General features: G+C 38.0%; 1 protein-coding gene across 1 annotated transcript in view; it reads left to right on the forward strand.

Annotated features, from left to right (window-relative positions):
• The window catches only part of LOC118978743 (protein eyes shut homolog), a 753,210-nt gene extending 736,571 nt beyond the window's left edge, over nt 1–16,639 (forward strand). Inside the window, exons 18-19 of the mRNA XM_037034365.1 lie at nt 7,059–7,220; nt 14,633–16,639. Of these exons, the coding sequence (XP_036890260.1) occupies nt 7,059–7,220; nt 14,633–15,822 (1,352 nt within the window). The 3' untranslated portion in view covers nt 15,823–16,639. The remainder of the gene's footprint in view (nt 1–7,058; nt 7,221–14,632) is intronic.
• Nucleotides 16,640–16,984: the final 345 nt, after the last annotated feature.

The following is a 16,984-nucleotide window of genomic DNA, read 5'->3' on the forward strand; positions in this document are numbered from 1 at the left end:
TTCATGTTTTTTCTTAATTTCTTCTTTTTTGTTACTGTTCTTATCCTCTCCCAAGGACATGCTTATTGATTTTTGAGAGAAGGGAAGAGAGAAAGAGAAGGAGCACAATATTGAATGGTTGCCTCTCACATGCTCCCCAACTGAGGCATGTGCCCTGACTGGGAGTTGAACCTGCAACCCCCTGGTTTATGGGACAATGCTCCAACCAACTGAGCTACACTGGCCAAAGCTTTAATTTCTTCTTAACTCAGTTTTGATAAGCTTTATTTCTTTTGGAATTCACCAATTCCTCTTAAACCTTCAAATTTATTATTATAAATAAAGTTGTTCATTCATACTTCTGATTAACCTTTTATCTTTGAACATTGCAGCATGTGAAGTTTACTCCCTATTTAATTTAAAATATACTTTATTTGTTCCTTGAAGAGTTGAACACTAGAGCTTAGGATTAGTAGGTTTGTCAAATACCCTCAAGGCAAAACCTGTTTTTATCATTCTATCAGTACTTATTTAGCTTCTATTTCCTTTTTTTCCTACCTTTTTTATTTTGCCTCTGAATATTCCTTCTTTCTTGCCAGATCATCAATTTATTTTAAAAGATGTTTTAAAATAATGTATCCAATATTTCTAGATGATTTCATGGTGGGGATGGGGTTAACCATGTTATCCAGTTTACTATACTACTGGAAACTAAAGTCAACTGTTAGATTTATTTTAAAGAAACCCTTCTGTCAGGTATGAGCATAAAGCATTGAATGCTATAGCAGAGAGTAAAGAGTTCTGTGATGTATCACTGCAAATGGGAACAGCATCACTTGGGCTCCCAGATTTGAGAAGTCTCCCCAGCTGGAGCCCAATCTGTGCTTGAGGTGGGGTAGGAACACTGGAAAGGAAGAGGCCCTTCCCTTGTAGTACATTAAGTGTGCCAGCCTGTAACCCTTTCACCCCTTATTCCCACTAGAGCAGCAACACAAAGGGAGAAATAATGGTCCTTTGCCCCTTTTAAAACTGGACTTGGTAAAAAAAAATGATGATGTATACCCAATACCATGGTAACTCAAAGACAGCACAACTGATGAATTAAAAATTAAAGTACAAGCTTCAACTTAAACATGTTGTAGAGTGTGTGTATAAGAAACAAGTACTATAGTGAAAAACAAAAGATAAGCTGCTAAAATATGTTTGTAACCCAGGTATTTTTGTATTTCACTCTTTAGTGTACACTACTTGAGAGAGCACTTTCCCACTTTCAAAACCTAAAATTAAAAAATGTTGATGTGGTCACAAAGGATGCTGCCTCCTAAACCTACAAACCCATTCACAGCACACATACTCCTGTGGCCTCAAGTGCCAGCCGAGTGGTTTCCACCACCACCAGACAGCCCAGCCGGCCGCTCAGGGCCTCACCCACCACTGCTGCCAAGGTCAAGGTGCCAGAGTTCAACTGCAGATTTTCTACAGGAATTCGGAGATGCCGTCCTTTCCTTTTTATACTGTGCATGGTTTCAAGAGTGTTTAGTCAGTGTACTTCTTTAAACCTCAATGTCTTTCAGAATCTTGAGTAAAAATGACTCTTCTAACAGTTTCAATTGCAGCCTCCTCTGCTTCCCTTTGATGAATTTGGGTATATGCAGGGATGAAACTAGCGACCAATCCAATTGTCAAACACTGTACAGCCCACAAGTCTGTCCTGCTCTTCCATCGGACAATTAGAGGCTTGGTTACTAAGCAAACTTGTCTGCCTGACTTTTTCTTTGAGATACAGAATCCAGGAGGTTTCTCGGTCTCTTACACTGATAGATTTCTGGAGACACTGCACCATTTCACCAGATACACCCAATAGATAGGAAACCCATCAGAAAATAAAGCTCGGGTTCAAGCGAAAACTCTTGCTAAACTACATTTGAGTACCAACTAATATCCTAGTTCCTTCCCAGAAAAAACCTTAGCCTATATTAAGTCAAGGGTTCTGTGAACCACTGTGTAATGAGGCATTATGTTTGACCTTTCCTGTTGTCTATCGGTTTCTGCTGAGGTCCCGAAGCTGAGAACAACCACTGTCCTATAGCCCCACGAGTCTAAAAAGACTTTATGGATGGTAGGAATCACTACACACCTACTGGGGAAAAAACTAAAATAAAAAAATACCAGCATTACTAAATGCTGTAGTGCCGGGGTCCAGCCTCGGCAGGGTTCAGGGTCCCTGAAGGATGGACGGTGCAGGTGATGAATGACGAGTCAGACACCTGATTGGATGCCAGAGAACAGCCAGCCTCTGAGGGTCTGACTGAACTCACAGTTTGATTTAGACTTTATTTTTACAGAGATTGTTATAGAACATTAAAGGAACAGGTTCATGGCATGATCAGTTAAGCAGAAAAAAACAATACAGAGGTAACTAGGAAAAGGGCAAGAATTTCCATAGTTTCAGTTATGTTAAACAAAAGTTGTTTTGACCAGGAGAACCATTAATCAGACAATTTGAAATAGCTCTATGTACAGAGTTTGAATGTCTTATTGTTTATCAAAGTTCTTAGAATTTAGCATGGGGCAAAAGGGTAAGCTAGACCAATCAGAGGTTAGGAAATTCATTATAAGTCTTTGTGATGTCTAACTTAGCTATCTATCTTTCTGTCTAAAATGTTTCTTTATGTAATATGGACTCTGACTCCTTGGTAAATGTTTCTATGTGCTTAGTTTGTAGTAGCTAACCAGCTTCCCCTGTTTCTTTGCCTGTCTACTTCTAATTAATACATATTCCTGTACAAGGTAGAGGAGGGGCTGTTACTGCATCACCTTTTAGATATTCAGGGGCTACTTCTTTAGGGAGGACTTTGTTCTCTGGCCAAGAAATTATTTTGTACAACTTCATTGGAATTATATGTGGATCACTGGACCTGAAATGCAGGTGTCTGAAAACCCCACCACCTATTAATCTCAAAGACAAACATGCAGGGAGAGATAGACAGGAAGTCCAGCCACAGTTGCCTCTGCTGTGCAGGTGCATCTCATCCGTCCCAACTGTGTCAAGGAACGGCTGCTGGTTGGCCCCCAACACTGTAGGAAACTAAATCTCTCACACTTTGCTGGTAAGATTGTAAAATGGGCAACCACTCTAGAAAATAATTTGGCAGTTTCTCACAAAACTAAACATAACACCCATCCCATCCCACAGTCACATTCCTGGATATTTACATCAAAGAAACAAAAACTTATGTCTACACAAAAATATGTACATGAATGTTCATAGTGACTTTATTGTAATAGCCCCAAACTGCAAACAACCCCAACATCCTTCAATGGATGAGTGGTCAAACACACTGATATATCCGGTGTGTTTGATATATCCGGTGTGTTAGTTATCCCTCTTGTCAGAGGGAAAACTAACATTTCTCTCCGAGCTGTCCATTTTTGCTGAGTGACATTGACTGTGGAAACAGAGCTGGAGGATGGGAGTAAAAAGAGAACCCAGGAAAACCAGATCCACAACCCTGGGAGTGGAGGGAGGCTTAAACCCAGTGCCTGATCCCCACTCCATGTGGCCTGAAGACAGAAGGTGGCTGGAGCTTTCTCTAACGGCAGGACTAGAGGCAGGATAGCTGGGGGGTGCAGGGGTGGCAGGAGGTGCCCTTCCACTGAGGGCAAAGCAAGAAGCATGTGGCACAACTAAGGAGAGCAAGCATGTGTCACTTTGAAAGAACCTCACCCCACAAGGTAAGTTGTCTCAAGCAGAAAGAGGCTGGAAGCATCTCACAGGAGCGAAAGCTGAGTGGAACCCAAGGAAGTCTGCCAAAGTGCACCAGCTTTGCAAGGAATTGCAGGACGGAGGCACCAGTGGGGAGTTGAAGGACACTGAAAGATCCGAAAGACTGTCTGCCATGACAGAGGACATTAGACAGCTGAGAGACCACAGACAGAAGCAGACTGAAAACTCGCTCCGTGATCTTCTTATCACTGATCCTCAATGTCATCTCGGAAAAGCTAAAAGCAGTGAAGCAAGCAGCAAGATAAAGGAAGACAGCAAGGATTATTAGTACAAATCACAAAAACACACCTCTCCTCCCAACTGTGTTTTCCAGGCTCAGGTGAGATCTGAGCTATGGAGAAAATAGAAGCTTGGAATTAGGCAAGAGATTAGGGTTTTGATTCAAATTGAATGGGATTTCTTAATACCTGAAAATGATACCATTTCACTGAGGCCTGAAGATGATCAAAAAGCTAAGGAAGCTGCCTGAGATATCCCCTGGGAGGAGAAGGAAAGATCTCACAGAACATGTCTAAAGGGCCATCACAGGGGGAAATCAAGCTACATCCTGAGTGCCTCCTGCCATGTCCAGTCTTTCCAATAAACCATCACAAGCCCTCACATCTTCCCTGTGATCTTTGACAACATGCCAACCTGTGCTCTTCCTATGCAACCTTTGCTCATGCTAAAAATGTCTTCTTCGGAAGTCCCATGTCACCTATTCTTAAGCGTTTTGAAGAGATATACAGAATGGACAAAAGTAGGCTTACAGTTGTTCATACAGAAAATAATATAATTAGACTGTGTTTCACAGATTTGCAATGGTAAACCTACTTTTGTTCCACCCCTGTATTTACTCAAAACACTGTGGTTTTAGAAATCTATGAATTCCCTAAATCAGATGGTAGATCATTATAATCCAAGTGTTTCTACCCCATTGACAAGCCATTCTGCTTTCTTTTTCATCAGATTGTGCTGGCCCAGTTTCAGTCAATGCCACCATTGTGAAACAGTGGTAAATATAAATATAAGTACTTTCTCTGGCATCCTATTTATAATAAATAAGGTCCTAAAAGTGAGGTCATGAAGGAAGCTTATGTAGTTTGGAAGTCTCGTGAATTATTACCTGTAATTCCTCTGAGAAAATGATCCCTTTGGGAACTACCTGTCACACTGACCAGCCCTGAGGCTGTTGGCCAGAACCCAATAGATCAGTTGTCCAAGAAAAGAGGCCTTGGTGTTTTCTTAATTAACCTACATTGATTAACCAAGTCTTCTAAAGATGATTCACGGTCAGAATGACTTTGTGAGTCACTGGAAAACCTGGACTTTTCCCAAATTCTGTCTCAAAGTGGACAATAGCAGAAATGTTCTGCAGCTGGTTTAGTGACCCTAGAGATGACTTACTGAATCAGAGTCCTTTGAAGTCCTCTGTGTAGCTTCTCCCTGTCTCCACAGGCAGACCCACTCACATCTAAAAAGCATCAGAACTACCACTATTTGTCTCAAGTTGTAACACTTTAATGTACAAAATCATCATAATTCAGCAATGAAAGGTACCATCTGTACATTGAAACAATAGGCAAAGTAGGCTAACATCAAAGTTTCATGAAGATAAAGCAGTGAGCAAAAGACGTATACTATGCATAGTTCATATATAATATGGTTTCATTTATGAGACATAAGTCAGATACTACTACATATACACACACAGTAACTGTATGTGCATTGAAAACCCAAGTCCGGCTATACATTCAATAATAAGTATTAATGTTGGATCCTGGGAATTGAGAAAAGGAAAATGAAATTTCATCTTTTTAGAGGGGTGGGTGGAGGTGGAAGAGGGTCAAGGGGGATAAATGGTAATAGAAAAGATACAATTAAAAATAAATTATTTAAAAATTAATCTGTTTTTCTTTACACTCTTCTATATTGTTTAAATGTCTTACAATAAGTATGTATTACTTTACTAGTTCTTCTAAGAATAGTTTCAAAAGGATGACTACTTTTTAAACCATCTCTGTATTCTTAAAATAAACTTTAGTTCAGTGTTAGGAACATGTGGTCTAGGTAACACTCATGGCAGAAACACTCGGGTGTTAAAAGGGGATGGACTCACATGAATAAGTATGAAGGACACATGGACAATAACTAAGACGGGGGGTGGAGATGGGAGGGGGTGGGGAGCACTGGGGGGGGCAGGGCTGGGAATACAAGAAAGAAAACTGTACTTGAACAAAAGTTAAATAAAAAAAAAGAAACACTCAGGTGTTTATGAAAAATACACTTCCTATACCTCATGTCAGCTCTGATAAATCAGGCCCTCCAGGAGTGAGGGACAGGACTTTGTATTATTGGCAACTATACCTTGTGGTTCTAATCTCTACCATCTTAAATTGCAGTAATCAAATTAATGATGTAGTTGCAAAAAGTCAGCAAATGCCAACATCTCCTAGATAAACACCCACCAGTTGCCTATGAATCTACAAGTGAAAGGCAATGGTTAGTCCAGGTCGGTCCAAAGGGAGGAAAGGCCAAGCAGATTAATGGCTCAGAGCACAGGGTGAACCAGGGCACGGTCTAAGAAGCACTGGCTCATGAAAAAATGACAAAAACTGGCAAAAGTTCAGAACTTCCCTTATTCCTCTCAGAATTCCCATCTGGTCTGTTGTACTCAGAAGCAACAATTAATATGTGATGGACTATAACTCCGTATAATGACTTGACTTCAATTCATATTGAAATTAATCTTCTCATGCTTACCATGAAGTAAAAGCCAACAGTTAGCACCTTCTGAAGAGCTAAGGACCTAAATTACTGTCAAGTCAACTAACATTTCCACTTACAGAATCACTAACATGCATCTTGATTGCACTCTATATTTTAATCAGAACTATAGAAACTAAAGAATAATTCATATAGTGATGCCTTCTATGTTCCACCATTTGAATCATCTTTTTTAAAGCATTATTAATGTAAGACATTCCAAGAAGCTCACATTCTTGAGGTAAGAATAAGACATTCTCAGAACAGATGCATCGAATGCCTGTCTATAATCCAATCTAGAGCGGAGTCTTTGTGTCACAGAGCACCAGTGATAAGAACATAGTTACTGGAAGTAATGGAAGGTTTTTCAGGTACTGGCCCCATTGCAAAAAGCCTCCTGTTAGTGGGATTAGAAGAGTTACCAAGGTTCAATGTATACACAGCTGGGAGCAACCCTTGGAAGATAAGGTAAGTGGCAAAATCTTGAGTTTACCGCATTTATGAGCACTGTTGTTTTTTAAACTCGGGCTTTTATTTTGTTTTTTAGTTCTGTCTATAAGTGATCCATCTTTCAGAAGCCATGAATTATCCTGGATGTCTTTTGCTTCCTTTCGTATTCGAAAGAAGACACATATTCAATTGCAGTTCCGGCCTTTTTCTACAGATGGGATCCTATTTTATGTTGCACAACAATTACAAGCACAATCAGGTAAAGAGGAAAAGATTTTTGTGTGCAGGCAAAAAAATCCTAATGAAGTCCTGAAAGTCTATTAAGTGATATGTGATGAAATATTTATTTTTTAAATCACCTAGACTATAAATATATAAATACTTGATACTTTATGTTCTATTGTTACTGCAAATGTTATGTTTATGAACTGACTCCCTAAATATGTTAATAGAATATCAATAGCTTTATTAGAATTAACATTAACAAAATGCAAATATAGTTAATGTCAGCTTTATAATAATCCTGTCAAAAAAAGGTTGAAGCCATGCCTGATTGTCTATATCAAAAGAAACATAATATGCATATAAAAGATTTTAAAAAGGAAGACATGGCTATTATATTTCCAGGAATCCATCCACATTTACAGCTCCTAAAATTTTTCCTTTTTTAAAATATATTTTATTGATTATGCCATTACAGGTGTCCCATTTCCCCTGCTTCATTCCCCTCCACCCTGAACATCCCCTCCCCCAACATTCCCCACCTTTAGTTCATGTCCATGTGTCATAAGTCCTTTAGCTTCTACATTTTCCACAGTAGTCTTGCCCTCCCCTTGTCTATTTTATCCCCACTGTCTATGTTACTTATTCTCTGTACATTCTCCACCCTTCTCCTCCTCCCACTCCCCTGTTGCTAACCCTCCATGTGATCTCCATTTCTGTGTCTCCACTCCTGATCTAGCTGTCCATTTAGTTTGCTTTTGTTTTAGGTGTGGTTGTTAATAACTGTGAGTTTGCTGTCCTTTCACTGTTCATATTTTTCATCTTCTTTTTCTTAGATAAGTCCCTTTAACATTTCTTATAATAAGGGCTTGGTGATGATGAACTCCTTGAACTTGACCTTATCTGAGAAGCACTTTATCTGCCCTTCCATTCTAAATGAAAGCTTTACTGGATAGAGCAATCTTGGATGTAGGTCTTTGGATTTCATGACTTGGAATACTTCCTTCTTGCCTGTAAGGTCTCTTTTGAGAAATCCGCTGACAGTCTGATGGGAACTCCTTTGTAGATGACTGTCCCCTTATCTCTTGCTGCTTCTAGAATTCTCTCCTTCATTTTAATCTCGGGTAATGCAATTATGATGTGCCTTGGTGTGTTCCTCCTTGGATCCACCTTCTTTGGGACTCTCTGAGCTTCCTGGACTTCGTGGAAGTCTATTTCCTTCACCAGATTGGGGAAGTCCTCCTTCATTATTTATTCGAATAAGTTTTCCACTTGTTTCTCTTCCTCTTCTCCTTCTGATACCCCTATAATTCAGATGTTGGAACATTTAAAGATGTCCTGGAGGTTCCTAAGCCTCTCCTCATTTTTTCGAATTCTTGTTTCTTCATTCTTTTCTGTTTGGTTGTTTCGTTCTTCCTTCTGGTCCACTCCTTTGATTTGAGTCCCAGATATGTTTCCATCACTATTGGTTCCCTGTGCATTTTGCGTCATTTCACTTAGCGTAGCCTTCATTTTTTCATCTAATTTGCGACTGAAATCAACTAGTTCTGTGAGCATCCTAATCACCAGTATTTTGAACTGTGCTTCTGATAGGTTGGCTATCTCTTGGTCACTTAGAAGTATTGGCTCTGGGGCTTTGATTTGTTCTTCTGTTTGAGCCATAATTTTTTGGTCTGGTCGTGCCTGTTACATATGAGGGGCAGAGCCTCAGGTGTTCACCAGGGACAACCCACATTGCTAGGTTATGACACTGTATGTGGGGGCAGGGCCAGAGAGGGAGCAATGAAGTTTGTTCCACTCTCTCAGATTTCAGTCCCCTCTGCTGCTTCCTGCAAGCAAATTGGGCCATTCTGGTGCTGGTTCCCAGGTGGATAGGCTTTTGTACATTCTAGGACCCTGTGGGTCTCTCCCAAGAACTCTCCTGTGAGGCTGGGAGTCTCTCCCGGCACCTCAACCCCAAAAAGTTTTTTCATCAGTGCTTTTAGTCTTTATTTCCCATCACTGGGGCCCTGGGTTGTGTGGTCTGTCTCACTGCCCATTTTTTGCCTGGTTTATTTACCATGTGAATGTGTGCCCACACTCAGCCAGCCACCTTGCACGCCTCCCTGGGTTTGCTTGTTTCCTTCCTGCACCCAGGTCACCAAGCACCGCCTTTTTCTGCCATGACCTCTCTCCGCTGGCCGCTGACTCCGCCCCTCTTACTAGTCTAGATGAATGGTTCGTTGTGGTCAGACTTTGGTACAGTTCAATTTTCTGTCTGTTCTGGTTGTGTTTTTGTTTCTAAAACTTTGTTGTCCTTAAATTTGGTTGTGTGAGGAGGCACAGTATTTCCACCTACGCCTTCTTCTTGGCCGGAAGCCCTAAAATTTTTCTTTAAGTAGCTCTGTCTTCTAAATGGTAAAGGCCTAGGATCCACATCTCAAAATAAGTTTATAACAATTATTTGAACCATAAAATTGCATAATTATTGTGAAACAATTTGGAATAAAAATATCCAAGTACTATGTTGTACTCAAAATTGAGATCTGAGTTTTTATTACTTTGTCCTTTATTTCCATTTTCATATCTTTCTCTAAAACTTTGACAGAGGCATTTCCATAGTTGCATTTTTACTGCAAAATATTTTTAAAATTTTACATTAAGGTTTTTCTTTTGTTTCTCAGAAAACAGAATTTTAGTATTGAGAAATACTTAAATTGGTTTGTTTCTGAGTCCACAAATATTGTGCCCTTATTTTCATAGTCTAACCAAAGTAAGTCTTTTAAAGGTATCTTAGTATATTGCTACATGATAATATCAGAGAATTAGACCAAAGTGGTTTTATCTCAGTGCACTGGTGAAATGCCTTCAAAATAAATTCAAGGAGAAAAGATGGTGATTTCAAAGAAGGAAGGTAACATAATTGAGCCATAAAATAAAATATCTTAGAAGAGAATTGTTCTCCTGAGATTTGACATTTGGTTTTAAATTCATAATTAATTTAAATCTCCCTATGAAAATGCTAAATGAAAGCATTATTTAGCTAAATAGAATGCTAAGTAGAATAGAAAATTTCTGTTTATAAATCTAGTCATTAAGATGTCATCAGCTTTAGCTATCTATATAGCTCATAAAAAAAACCCTCAAAGTTAACTTTTGTATGGTAAGGGCAGAAAATCAAGACATATTCGGGACTCTGGCTGGCCAAGGATGTTGTACTATAACTTAACAATCAGTGCACTGGCTACATATCTGTGTTCATGTACAAAATTAAAAGCTCATATACATTAACTCTTATAGGAGCCAAGAACACCTTTTTTTCCATGTTATTAAATAGCACTGTATTTCAGTTTATAAAAGTCAAGGTTTTTGTTTTTTGTTTACCAGCCACTAGACACTATTTACAAAGAGAACTAAAAACAGATTTATTAATTTCATGTCATAACTGGTGCTGTATTTGACACTTATGTAAGGAAATCATAAAAACTTTAAAACATTGAAAAATCTAAGCTCTACATTTGCAGTTTTAGATTAATTTAAAGATAATCAACAGATGGAAGGTATATACTTATTGATTAGCAATCAAGTAGTACAACAAGTAGAGTATATTTATTTACTTAGGGTTGCAGAAAATAGAAGTGACTGTCTTACATTTTGTACCTTCTCTAAAAACTGTGTCTGATATAAACATTAACCAAGCCTTCTAGCTCATCCTCTGCTAAGAGGAGCTATTAATAAAAACTTCCCAAACATTTAATACACAATGTCAAAAATCACAAATTTAGATTCTCAGTGGCCAATTAGATTTTCATATGCCCCAAACCAAATTCTCAGTCAACAAGGTTTGTGTGTCTCTTCAGAGGTAAATAATTTGAATAATTGAAATAGTGTAAAATTTAAAACAGAAGCATAATTTGAAAATTACCCTAGTTAATTTTAGAACTGATTTTGGAAAGAGATGAACCTTTGGCTCCTGTTTATCTGTTTCTCCTAAATATTTAATATCACAATATGTTTTTTGACACAAGAATTATCAATATTATGTTAAGCATAAATTAACCATAGCTAAATTCATCTTTTTAATAAAATGTTTAAAATTTGTTTTTGTCGAGACACCCCGATTTGTTGTTCCACTTATCTATGCATTCATTGATTCTTTCATGTGTCCTCATTGAAGATAACCAAAATGCTGGTGTACAGGGACAATACTCTCACCAGCTGGGCTACCCGGCCAGGCCTGAGCTCATCTTGATATAGTTACAGTCCTCTCAGACAAACACATATTTAAGAAGCCTAATCAACTACAATGTAAAGTTAAAGCATATTCAAACGACTGACAACAAAAGATAAAATGTTTTATTACCTTTGCTTTTCTTTTAGAGAAAACATATACAAACTTCCCTTAATAAACTGTCTGTAGTCTCATCACAAGTGTTAGGTTCTACCAAATTCCTTTGATCTGTGATGCTTGGTGGCAGCTCAGAGAAGGGAGGGAGGGAGGGTGGGCCTGCCGCCTGGTTAAGCATGGTAAATAGCCCAAGTGTTTTCCTGTATGGTCTTCATTCCACTTACAAGCTCACTTTCTTGTAAGGACCACCCACTAATGGTGAACTTTTAACACTCACCCTAATCCCAATCTGTGTCTACAGCACTATTTTCTAGTCAATGAAAATCAAAGGTCTGTGTGACAAAAACCTGTAAATGAGCTAAGAGCAGTTTTAGCTTCTGGGGTCACAGAGGGAGATGCCACACACACCCCTTTTATTGTCAAAAATTTTTAAAGATTTTAATTATTTATTTTCAGAGACAGGGGAAGGGAGGGAGAAAGGGAGAGAAACATTGATTGGTTGCCTGCACATGCCTCAACTGGAACTGAACCCGGAACCTAGGCAGGTGCCCCGACTAGGAATCCAGTGACCTTTCGCTTTGCAGTAGGTTGCCCAACCAACTGAGCCACACAGGTCAGAGTTTGCCAATTCTTCTTAAGAGAAGAATGCACCACCAAAGCCATGTTAAAATAAGCGGCACTCCCTGCTCTTTCTTCTGGTTGGCAACTTGAGCAGTGACACAGATTTACAGCCTCAGCTTTCCTAATCCTTTGCTAGATAATTTTTATTCCAGTGTAGCACTGCACCGTAAGATTGTTTGCCATAGAACACAATTAACAAAAAGTTCTTCCATTATGCCATGAAAAAGAATTGTTGTGTCCACTTGCAAGCCACAAAGCATATTCCAAGTGCTATAAATTTTTAAACTTAATATCAATTGTTTCATTGTTCTAGTTTCTTATGGTATAAAAATTTTTGATTAAATCAGTATTTAATATTTTCATATATAAGCTGTTTGTAATGCTGCTTCTGTTTCCTTAGCTTACAACGTTGTTCACATTAGAAAATATGGAATAAATTGAATTTCTTCATCTTTGGAGGAATTTTTAAAAACCAATTTACATGCTATAGGGTTATTGCCATAAAACTAGTATTTGAGAAGTACCAAGTAACCTCACCCCACAACTATACGAAAGTATTTCTTAATGCAGTGATCATTCATTGTGTCTCCTTATGTGCCAGGCACTGTGCTAGTGCTAGGGATGAACTGTTGGGCCAAATCAGATACAACCACGGTTCTCATGAAGCTCACCAGGTAGTGAAAGAGGCAGCTATTAATCAAGTAACAGATGTAATGATATAGATTATATTTATGAGAAATATAAATTCTCTAGAAATTACGAGAAAATTAAAGCAAGAGAACCATACTTTGTGTGGTCTTATACTTTTCTCAGGTGGAAATGATAGGTCTGGCAATACAGCAACTACGCCTCCCACACATCCTAGGCTGGTCTGGTGTGGGCCACCAGGGGGTGCAGGAGAGAGAGCATTATTTGCAGGTGGGAGAGGAGGCTGGTTGGCACTTCAAAAGCGGGGAGAGGAAAGCATAGTAGCATATGCCAGTAAATCTCCCGGGACAGAAAAGGAACAAACTTTTTATGGTTTGTGAAGTGTTAGGGGCAAGGGAAAATGCTGTTTTGAGGAAGATTCTTTAAGGGGTTGTTATGTAAACCACTTTGCTACACTCCTGAAACAATCTTACACTAAAGAGCTACATTCTTTTTGCAGGCATGGAGAATTAAATGCATTCGCTTTTCCTCGGAATGCCTCATTGCAACTTCATGTACATGCTAGATCCCTAGTTCAGATTTTTTCACACATGACTATATGAGATAACTATTGTGAGAGAAATCTCATGCTATTAAAACATTAGGGAAAAAAACTGACCAAAAACCTTCTCTGAGGACGTGCCATTTGATCGGAGACCTCAAAGACAGGTATAGGGAAGTTACCTAGATGAGGTGGAATGGGATAGAGTGTTCCAATAGAGAGAACATGCACAAGCTTCTGAAACAAGGGGATGAAACTCTAACAAGATCAGTGTTGCTGGAGCAGAGTGCAGGAACCGTGAGAGCATACATACCAGGCGCAGCTGGAGAGAGGGGCCAGGAACCTGCAGAAACTTTGATACCTTAAAGGTTTTATGTTCCTAGTCTGACAACAGTTAATACCATTAAGGGTAGTATAATAATGAGAACTTTTTTTTACGTAATTACTTTAGCTTCAATGCAGACCAGAAATCAATTTGGTTTTGCTCTTTGTTTTGTTTTCAGAAAATCAATTTGAAAGAAGGGTGATAGATCATATACTAGAGATGATAGTAAATTTAAAGTGGCAGGAGAGAAGTGGATAGAATCAAGATGTTTACAATGAATCCAAATGCTACTAAATGTGTTTGATTAGAGACTATGTTTGACAGGTTATGTGTGGATCAAAGTCTATATTCAAGGATCACACTTAAATTTTGGGTTTGAAGAACTGAATGGAGGGACTGACTGAGTTTGTGAAGACTGGAAGAGGCCAGGTGTATGAGAGAAAATTCACAAACTGAGATATGAACTTTGCAGTTTGAGGCATCTTTAAAGCACCCAAGCAGAGCTCTTAACGAAGGGTCTTTGTGTACCTGTAGACAGAACTTGATGCCAAGACCGTGGCTGAAACACACAATACAATAAAAAATTTTCACAGCCCCACTATTAACTATTTCTTTTGCCTACCACCCCAATCTGTCAAAACAGTGGCTTGGGGTAAATGTTACTTTTTTACACATTCACCCTTAACTGAAATTATTGAAGGAAAACCTCACTTTAACTTAGTACTACAATATATCACTCAGTGGGAAATATTTGTAACTAGGGGAAAACTATATGGCCAATTCCACAAGAAAATAATATAGAATGTGAATGAATGTACACACACACACACTCCGATCTGTAAATGGAAAGAAAATTCTCTACCGTAACTATGCCCAAGAACGTTACCTATTTTTTTCCAAAATGAAAACTTAGTCATGTGGCCAGAAAAGCAAGTTTTTTATGGACTAACATTTCACTGTTACTAAATTGGTTTTCTTTCTCAACAGGTGATTTTTTATGTATCTCTTTAGTAAATGGTTCTGTTCAACTTCGCTACAACCTTGGTGACAGAACTATCATTCTAGAAACTCTCCAAAAAGTAAATATTAATGGAAGCACTTGGCATGTGATTAAAGCAGGAAGAGTTGGTGCAGAAGGCTATCTGGATCTGGATGGGATAAATGTAACAGAAAAAGCCAACATTAAAATGAGCTACCTGGACACCAACACTGACTTCTATATTGGAGGCGTGTCATCCTTAAATCTTGTAAACCCCATGGCAACAGCAAACGAAGCTGTAGGCTTTCAAGGTTGTGTCCGAGAAGTCATTATAAATAACCAAGAATTACAATTAACTGAATTAGGAGCGAAAGGTGGCTCAAATGTAGGTGATTGTGATGGGACAGCCTGTGGGTACAATGCTTGCCAAAATAAGGGTGAATGTATAGTAAATGGCACCACTTTCTTTTGCAGATGTTTGCCACAGTGGACTGGACATACATGTGACCTGTCTGTACATTGTGTGAATAATCTTTGTCTCCACCAATCTCTATGTATACCTGACCAGTCATTCTCTTATGGTTGTTCGTGTGCTTTGGGTTGGGTGGGAAGGTATTGTGAGAACAAAACTTCATTTTCAACTGCAAAATTTATGGGTAATTCTTACATTAAATACATTGATCCATACTATAGAATAAGAAGCCTTCAGTTCACTATTGTATCCTTAAATTTCAGTACCACTGAAAGAGAAGGCTTAATTGTATGGATAGGAAAGGCTCAAAATGAAGAAAATGATTTTCTTGCAATTGGTCTCCATAATCAGACCTTGAAAATAGCAGTTAACTTAGGAGAAAATATTTCTGTACCTATGATTTACAGCCATGGTACATTCTGTTGTAATTCATGGCACCATATCACTGTAATTCAAAATCAGACTCTCATTAAGGCCTACCTAGATGGCAATCTAATCCTCTCTGAGGATATTGATCCACACAAAAAATTTGTTTCTCTAAACTATGATGGTATTATTTATCTAGGGGGCTTTGAATATGGTCGTGAGGTAAACATTGTTACTCAAGAAATTTTTAAAAGAAATTTTGTTGGTAAAATTAAAGATGTGTTTTTTCAGGATTCAAAAAAAATTGAGTTAATTGAATCAGAAGGGTACAATGTTTATACTGGAGATGGAGAAAATTAGGCTACGCAAACTAATAGTGGCTATTATACTATACAAAATATATATGAAAATGTATTTCTTTTGGTAGTAATTTCTTTGGCACATTGTTTACTGAAAATCAACTCTTACTGTTATCTGAAATAGTCAATATGAACACACTTTTTTATAAACTTGTAAGTATAGCTAAAGAGTAGTTATTTTTCTACATAAAATTTATCTGTATGTTGGTTACTAAGTTTTCACTATTAGTTTATTTAGTGTTTCTTCATCTGCGAATTGTTTTGAAATGAAATCTAGGTGGAAATGAACTAATGATACACACAAGGTAAATAAAAAAGCTAAACTTATTACAAGGAAAATAAAAATTATGAAAGAAAATATTCTATTCAAGACTCAGCTATAAATATTCACGATTGGCACTGTAAAATTTGAATGCCGACTTAAACCAAAATTTTTAAGAAGGTGGAAATTGGGGGAAACAAGTTACCTGATGAGCGTTAAATCCTTGTCTTCCAGTTATCATTAAATATTATTTTAGAACCATTTTTAAATAGCATATACATGTCATTTACAAATATGAAGACAAGTATCTTAATAAATGTATAAAAGAATTATTTACCTCTAGAGAGAATAGTGCAGATACGGCCAGTTTTTATTAAATCATATAGGATTACTTTTCAAACCATGTACTTACTATATAAAATGGATACAATTTTAAAATTAAATTTCATTTATTAAACTTCATTTAACTCTTAATGTCTACAGGTCTCAAAACTGGGCGGCAAACAGGTTCTAAACAATGCCATGTTAAATTATTTTCCTGATCATTTGTATGTTAAAACTGTAACTTGAGAAAATCCGTTCTCCCCAACACCAGTGACTGATGTAAGTGAATAGTATTTTCACCACTCACCCCCATTCCACCATTGCAAACTGGGAGGCAGTGGCTACTGAGCATTTCCATTTTGGTATTTCTAGTAACTTTGCCACCAAGAAAGCAACTGACAACACATGGCTGGTACAAAGCACTGACTGGACTACAGAGGGAAAATAAAACTTAGTAATAAGCAGCATGTAAAGTTCAAAAGGAAAAATGTGTAATTATCTATTACACACAGACTTCAAAACGAGGGCTGGTAAACAGTGAAATTCTTATTGCAAACACTGCCTCCACAGGCTCTAT

Source organism: Sturnira hondurensis, unplaced genomic scaffold, assembly GCF_014824575.4.
Source record: "Sturnira hondurensis isolate 20B ecotype Veracruz unplaced genomic scaffold, ASM1482457v3 Scaffold0022136, whole genome shotgun sequence".
Taxonomy (NCBI): Eukaryota; Metazoa; Chordata; class Mammalia; order Chiroptera; family Phyllostomidae; genus Sturnira; species Sturnira hondurensis.